At 43.6% G+C, this 8,393-nt stretch overlaps 1 protein-coding gene across 5 annotated transcripts in view; it reads right to left on the bottom strand.

The window, feature by feature from the left end:
* Positions 1 to 4,616: 4,616 nt before the first annotated feature.
* The window catches only part of LOC119167261 (protein toll), a 44,119-nt gene continuing 40,342 nt past the window's right edge, over positions 4,617 to 8,393 (bottom strand). For all 5 annotated transcript variants that reach the window (XM_075866837.1, XM_075866836.1, XM_075866835.1 and 2 more), the window contains 2 exons: positions 6,594 to 6,675; positions 4,617 to 5,078 (listed from right to left, as the gene is read on the bottom strand). In XM_075866837.1, coding sequence (XP_075722952.1) covers positions 5,035 to 5,078; positions 6,594 to 6,675 — 126 coding nt within the window. In that variant the 3' untranslated portion in view covers positions 4,617 to 5,034. The remainder of the gene's footprint in view (positions 5,079 to 6,593; positions 6,676 to 8,393) is intronic.

Below are 8,393 nucleotides of genomic sequence, written 5' to 3'. Positions count from 1 at the left end.
TCATCGTTTTCGCTCAGTAATCACACACGGCAACGTAAAAAAGTGTACGTACAAGCTAAAAGCCCCGCTTCGCGTGGTGTCCGATCCTTAGAGATGTCCAATTCAGCCTCCCCTGGTTGGCTGAGGCGCGCCGCCTGTTTCCGGTTTTAGATGCGGAGCATCTAATACTCGAGGCTTGTAGTGCGGCGCCGTCCGCAAGCTTCCTTCTCCTTCTTCCACCACCTGTGCATCCCTTCCTCCTCTACACACCGCGCGCGCTTCACTCCTCCACCATCTGTGCAACCTTCCTCCTCTACACACCGCGTGCGCTTCTCCTCTTCACGAACATTCGCTAGCTGTATAATGTAGCGCGCATGCGCCGTCACGCTTCGAGAACATCGGCAGCTGACGCGCGCGCATGCGCCATTGCGCTTCTCCCCCTTCTCGAACATTCGACAGCTGACAGTGCATGCGCCGTCGCGCTGTATATATACTCAAGGTCGGCGCTCGCTCGCTCAGTTGCCGCTCGTCGGTTGGTTTGTACGGCGCGTCGACGTCCAAGGTCGCGGTGAAATGAATTCCAACGAATCCACAAACACAATGATCGATGTCCCTTCGACCAGCGCCGCCCTTTCGCATACGTGTGTACGTGTTTACTCATTTAACACGCCCTCCTACAACCACGTTAACCAATTTAGCCATCGAACCAAGTAAGTCGCAATTTAACACCCCATTTCACAACCACGTTAACCAATTTAGCCATCGACCCAAGTAAGTTGCACTTTAACACCCCGTTAACCAATTATATGCTCCGCATCCTCCTCCGTGTTCCCCCGAGGGAAGCTGCGGGCAATTTTTTTCTTCCATCGCGTCATTTTGACGCCACCCTGCTTTCACAGCTCTCGACACAAATTAATATGACTGAATGCGTTTGACCCCAACGAATGCTGCCCCCAGAGATTCGCATCTGGATGCACATCTCAGAGGCCGTGCATAGACTCTTATCACGTTAGCACTTGATAGGTTTAACGCGGCCACCCGCCTGACGCCCCTGATAGGTCTGTAAGGATTCCCTGCACACTATTCATTAAACACATTCATACGCATGGTCAGACTTGTCAAGTGTGTGGAGTACTCTTACTCTACATTTTATACAATCAGTTTTCTTTTACATGGGGAATGTGCTGGCAGGTTCCGTGCGCCGACGTGGTCAAGCACGCCATCACGTCACGAATCACGGTTATTATTATTTTTTGCGTAACTAAAAGCGCTTTGGCGAATCGGACATGCCCTAGGGTTGGACACCGCGAGAATAGCTCCCTAGGTTCAAGCCATTTTAGGGGAGCAAGGAAGGAGAGCCACATAAAATGCAAAGCACGTGGCGTCTTTGTTGACTCAAATCGCAACAATCAGCGTCACACTTGTTCCTGAACGGGAGAGCAAAGCGCAGTTGTCAGCACATTGGTCTCCTCTGCTCGGCAGCTTCAGGTTAGAGCTTATGGCTGTGAACTTTTTTTGTCTGGCTACCGTTACTTGTCACACGCCTGCCTGCCTTTTTGCTGCCATAATTTTCCTTACGAAAGTCGTTGCATGGGCAATTAACTTTAAATAATTTTGTCCCGAATAAAACCACACAGAAGTGCCTTAAAATTGGCGACGGTCTCACGGTGAACTTGGTCAATATTTATGGTGCCTGAAAAGGCTGATATAACTTTTCGTTAGTGGGAAATTTTATTCTCATTTCTAATTTGTGCTATAATAATGAACACACAACGGAGGAATGGATGAAAGCGAAGGCACGAAAGCGGAAGTGTCCATGAAAATGGACCCGCTTAGCAAAAGATTAGAAACTGCACATGTCAACAACGAACGCTGTCCTGGTGAAAGCATACTACCGCAGTGCAATGGTCTGATAATTATAAGGTAAAAGGTTGTAGAACTATGTGCAAATAAACCAGGACTCAAGAATAAAATGTTCTGCCCCGCGAACTTGAAACATGCTGCCTTTTTGCCACCATCTTTTCCTTTACCTTTAGAAGTCTTTACAAGTTTTAGCTCATAAGTTCAAAAGCATGTGGCCTTTGTTTAGGAGCAACGCCGTTATATAGAAACGGCTTAGTATTAAATGCCTCACTTCTTATTCGCTCCTTGGGTGTTTTCTTTCACACAATCTTTTCATCTGCGATTGCAGACTGGCATGGCTTCAAGAACAGGATAGTGCAATTCAACCAATGAAAATCACGATGTGCGCAAAACCCCTGTGGCTTCGAGGAAAATATTTCAGCGTATTGGCACACAAAGATTTTTTTTTTCAAGTGGAAAGATGAGTGCCAGTGTAAATGCCACGAAGGATCGCTCGAAGGCGTGAAATCGGCATGAACTGTACATCAGCGATCTTCGGAAGAATTCCCAGTGTATTGCCGAAAAGTACGACGGGGCTGGATCTTGGCGGTAATCAACTGCGTTGCCTGGATGATGCTATAAAAAAAAGCAGCGCCACATTCTCAAATGCTCTCGTTCAAAGACAACGCCCTGTTGAGCATTACTGTAACTTGTATACCGCACACGCCGCGATTATTGAATTTGCGTGGCAACAAGTTGAAGCGGTTCCCGTTCTTACTGGTCACGCAGCTGAAACTTACGTTCATCTGGCTGGAAACGAAAACTCATGCGATTGCGTGGACTACAGCTTCAGACAATGAATACATGCGCAGAAAAACGTGGTGAGCACATTGCCTTTGCAACTATAGTGACCTTGAGCATACCAAAACGAACTTTTCGCAAACGTAAACATCACTTGTAACCACTAAGTAGCACATTACTATAAAATCAGCGAATCTCACCCAACATGAGCAATCGATATCCAGCAGTAACTGAGCTAGCTAAAAATTAGTTTACCTTATTTATTGATTAGGTAAATTACCACGCTTGCACATCATGTTTACAATTCATTTCGGCCTACACACGATATACATGAATTTCATTTCATGACGTTTCATGGCGGTTAAAACATGAATGATAACATCTATTTTTACCTAAGAAAACTGCTTGTTGATCAGAGAGCTTTAAACTGCCCACTCGTTGCACAATTCACATGATGATGTGACACTCTTTGTATACTTCAGCGCTTGTTTCACGTAATAGTGCCACATTTCTTCAAGTTTTGTTATCCCCCCATTTTACTCTAGGTATTGTTTAGCTTAAGCTACGCCTGAAGTGTTCAAGAAGCTTCAGGACTATATATATCATTTTGCTAAAATCACGCGTGCAACTCGAATATTAACGATTGTTCTGCAACTTACGTGGCCTCCAGCGATTACGCTGGAATATTCGGTGGCACTCGTATAAATGCCGACGCGTTCCGCCACTTGTCAATTGATCGATGACAGACGCTCTTTTCGCCGCTAATAATAATTTTGGCGTGAAATTCTAAAATGAATTTTCAGCCTTGAATTTCTCTGTTAGTAATGACTGTAGGACAGTAAAAAATAATCTCATTAGAGATTTTAGAGTGCATTTGATCAAGCTAAGTCCTCGTTTCTGGTTAGCGTCGTTTTAAAAAAGTTTGAGGACGCCTAAGCTTTGCCTTTGAGAGTTAAACATGATAGCGATATTCTCTCTCTACGGAGTGTACTTCGATTACTTAGTTCATGGTTTTATTGTATAATGTTACAAAAAAACTTTAAATTGTGGATTACCACAAGCTAATCAATAAAGATAGAAGGGGATTGCGTCAGTGAAGTTTTCGCGTGTGGCTGCATTCGGTGTAAATGGTACCATGTTTCGTACTACGAGCAATTACGTGCGTCAAGTATTTTCAAACTTGTTCTGCCCCCAATGTGTGGTCTTACCCCCTTGTATTGGATTACTGGCTTCAAACCACGAAGTCGTAATAATAATCACAAGTTCTGACGCCCGATTGCAATGTACGCTTGTATCCCGCAATATATACTGAGATGTTACATATTGTGTTGTGAAGCCTGTAGACAAGACGCGTGTGCTTGTAAAGCATGAGTGTTATTTTCATTGTATTTCCAAGAAGTGGAAGTTATTTTCACGGTATTTTTAAGTAGACGTGTGGTTGTGTGAAAGAACACCAGCTTGCCATGGAAACGGCCGCGGTTCACTCTTCACTCGGACCCGGAAATTTTTAACACTTATGTTATTTGCATCTTTGTCAATTTTTCGGCCACAGTCAAGATGATTTTTCTCCCACAAACAATGACGCCAACGCCAACGGCCAAATTTTCATGAAACTTTAGCTCTTTAACGCTACGGCGATAATAAACGCTATGAGTCTCTTTTTACTGCTTCCGGGTAACAATATTTTTGCAGCAGCTACTGCACGGCCGTCCGCCTCAGTAGATCAGTGGCTATTGTTCTCGGCTGCTGACACCAAGCTTGCGGGCTCGATCCCCGCCACAACATAAGCTTCTCGGTAGATGCGTAATCGTAGAGACCCGTGCAGTAGGCGAATTCAATGCACGTCAAAGAACGCCATGGTCAAAACTTTCGGAGTCCTCCACTACCGCGTCCCTCAAAATCATACCGCGTGGTTTTGGGACCATGAAACCCCACACAATGATAAAAAAAATGTTGCTCGGCCAAACACATCATTAGACAAGGTTTTTCGTGGATTACGAATATAATAAATCACGTATTGGCATTTATTAACAATCGGTGGCCCTGCATTTTTCTCCCACGCTGAAGTTTATTGAAGAAACAAATAGAAGTGTTGCGGGAAGTGAAAGGCACCTCCAAATTCTTGCCACACGGTAAGTTTGTAGTTTCCAACAAACCAAAGCGACGCTGCACGTAACGGAAGACGGACGTTGGTGGCAGCGTGTTCATTGTGTGGCCTGGCCAACACGGGCGATGGGTTTGGAACGCCAGTCGTCTCCCGTCAAGACGACATATCGTGCGGATCGAGTCGGTATCATGCTGTACACGGCGAGTGCGAGCAGCGAGATCACTGTGCCAAGAACCACCACCATCCAGGGCAGCTCTTGAGTCCACCATCGCGACGTGTCCGGTGGTTCCCCACTCGCTGCGGCCTTACGGCGAACCTCTTTGGCCACTCTCTTTTGTCGCCGGAATGCCTGCGGGTTTTGTTGTCATTGCTAATCTGCAAATTACTGTTGTTTTCTGGGGGAGGACCTCGTCAGGCGTGAATGCCCTTGGTACTCTCTTTACAAAGTGCAACTTTTTTTCACTTGAATAAAAAATAAAAAAAACATTAAGGTCATTTTATTTTGGAGTGAGAAACAAAATGTAAATGAAAGTTTCCTGGCCCGTACTAGCAAAATAACGGCCTTACACCACTAAAAAAATTATTGAATAGGGCAGAAGCCGTAAGTAATTTTGATGGTAGGAAAGGGGGAAGAAAGAATAAAATAAGAAAAGCAAACAATGCAAAAGAAATTTATCAAGAAAAACAGTGGTCTCTTCTTGGCATTAATACCATGAAGACAGAGATATACATCTTTCACCGTACAAAAGCAAACGCACGGAGTACAAATACCCACCGTGAACGCCAGAACACATATACTTTGCATTGTGACCTAACACAGCTACGACCCTTTCGTGTGCTGCAGACACCAAACCTTTCCACGACACTCTTTTTTATGAGGAAGGCCGTTCAATGGGGTTCCTGGTAACCACCGGGAAGTGCAATATGGCGCCTCAACTAAATTAACATTAGACGATTTACATGGAGCCCTTCGAAATTTCGAAATTTTCAGCCAAGTGGTGAGGAATCTCCTATTCCCAGTAAAGACATGAAGAAGTGCATAACATGGGTGGCTCCTCGTTGCACCAGCGGTTCTGCGGAAAAGCGCAGCTGGAGCCCCCACCCGGCAACGAGACGACGTCATTGTCTTTATCATAGTCGTATATATTTGATTATGACATCGTGAGCCAAAACGCTAGCTATTCGAGCTGTGAAACCATTTAGCTTTATTGCGATAGCAAATTGGTCACTGCAGACGCATTTTTGCCGTTCCGTCTTCGCCTATAGTTGATGTTCTGTATATGTATCAAGAAAACGTTTGAAATGACCGTAAAGCAGAGTATGGTAAAGGTGGAATCGTCACACAAAACGGTCTTTTTAAATGTAACTAATAGTGAAACATACGACTCTGTACACCTTCGCGCTGGAAAACAAATAATACACAAAATTCAACCAACTCGCATGATATGTGAAACGTAACACCACAGGCCGCGATTTGCGTTCTTGCAAATGTCAGACACACGAAAGTCGTTGAATGTCTCGAAAGTATTGACAAATATTTCTAGTACGCACACGAGTATTTTGAGAGCATTTGCGAGGTTAGGCTTTATCAAGTAGCGTATTTTATGCATTCCCTCACAACCGAGACTGGTGCATTGTGTCTCGCGTCTGGCCTTTTCTACAGACTGAGCTAAACAAGAGTTATTCTTCAGTTGATTTTTTTTTGCTTTTAATGAGCGGCTCATCATGCAACATCATTCAGTTTTCCCTGTATACCGAGTTACCAGCAACAACATGGGTTCTAAACCAAAGTATGTACGCCTTTCCTCCACAACGAAGCGGTGCAAGAATACTCATTGAACTCTCAGCTACCAGAAAACCTTACCGCTACTTCCCAGGCGGGATCCATAGAGCTTGCGTCCCTTTTCGTAGTGGTTCTTCGTCTTCATCATCTTCCTCAAAGCGTTCTTGAATCAACAAAAATTATAGAATGCATGAAAATTTAAACATAACAATGTTACACGAAGGGTCTATTTTTAAGCATGAAAATAAACTTCAGCTTTTTTTTTTTTGTTAATAGCGACCATCAAGTTTTAACGATGCACGCGTATTACTAATTTAACTGAATGATATGATATGTCCCAAAATCACCACATGATTGTGAGAGACACCTCTTCTTTTCACAGACAGTTTTAATCAAATATCCAGTTTCTTTGTTTAAGTGCCCGTGGTGTCGTTATCAAAGACCCTAAGTCATTTTCGTCTAGTCTCTGTTATCAAATCTTATGTTTCCCTCCAGCATTTATCTCCCTAAGCCCTATATTCGGAGCCACTTGACTTAATTTTCGATGAGATTTTCCCTAAAAATCCCAAGTTATAATGTATACTTCCAAAGCATGTTCTGGAGGGCCTCCTTTAAGACCATCTGAGTCATTTTCCCAATTACATAGTAATTTCGACGGATGCAATCCAAAATCTTCAGAAGGCTGGAGTAGGTATTTTTTCTCATCAGATTAATTGGTCTTCTGCGCTTCGATTTCCGGACTTCACACCAAATTATCTCGCAGAATTCCTAGCTATTAGACTGGCTCTTCGAAAACTAATTTCTCAGCAATCAAAAGCTATTAATATTTCGGATGCTTTCTGTATGTACAATTCTAACGTCCGCAAAGCAGTCTCATCTTCTCAGGAAATTTCGGTCTCTCGTACCACATAGCCTCTCAGAAGTTCGGTTTATTTTGGTCCCCGGGCATGCTGGAATTGTACTAAATGAAATTGCTGATTCGCTCAATTCGGCATCTTTAACTTTCCCGGTGGTGCTAATAGCTCTACAGTTTCGTTATATTACTGCCGAACGATTCAAACGCCTGTTAATCTTAAATATCGACGAAACATCACTTCTACAATCTGAAGAATTTCGGCACTTGCAATTCACATGGAACACCGCAAAATGTCTTTCCCGTGAATCTGAGGTGACCCTCACAAGCTTTCGCTGCAGAGTTCTTCGGTTAAATTTTTATCTGCACAAATCAGGATTTTCATTAACTAACCTATGTGCAGTTTGCAATGGACCGGAAACAATAGATCACTTTCTTCTAACTTGCCGCCGCTTCGCCTCACTGCGCCAAATAATTCTTGAGAGACCGATTGGTATGCTCGGATTGCCAGTTAGTACAGCCACCCTATTATCGTTTGCAGCCAGTGAGCTGGGTGCGGGCGGCAGTGCTATTCTGTCAGCGCTACATAAATTCATTCAGACAACCGGAAGGATACGCTGCTAGTGGTACTGCCAGATAAATCCAATTCTTTGTCTCTTTTTTTCATTCTTGCTAATTTGTTTTATATATTCTGGTTGATCGAATTCTTTCGCACTTTTTCACGTTTTTATAAAGGAACATTATTATTGTTCTTATCTAATTTCTCTCTTTTTTAGCAAGCCTTGTACAAAAAATATCCATTATAAGGCACAGTGTGGCCAATTCCCCTTGTGGGTATGAGCCAAGATCTCCTAGGCGACAAGACAGGACAAGAGAGACACCATTGGGAAGGGCTCCAGAAATTCCGATTCAAGTGAATGTTTCTCCAGATATTTCTCACGGGACGTGGATTTTAGCGACTCTCGCGCTTAAGATAATCTTTCGAATTTGTTACATGATGTGTCAGTTGACTGCACGAAGAAAAAAAA

This window comes from Rhipicephalus microplus, chromosome 6 (assembly GCF_043290135.1).
Source record: "Rhipicephalus microplus isolate Deutch F79 chromosome 6, USDA_Rmic, whole genome shotgun sequence".
In the NCBI taxonomy this organism is placed as follows: Eukaryota; Metazoa; Arthropoda; class Arachnida; order Ixodida; family Ixodidae; genus Rhipicephalus; species Rhipicephalus microplus.
This window is presented reverse-complemented; position numbering and strand designations above follow the sequence as displayed.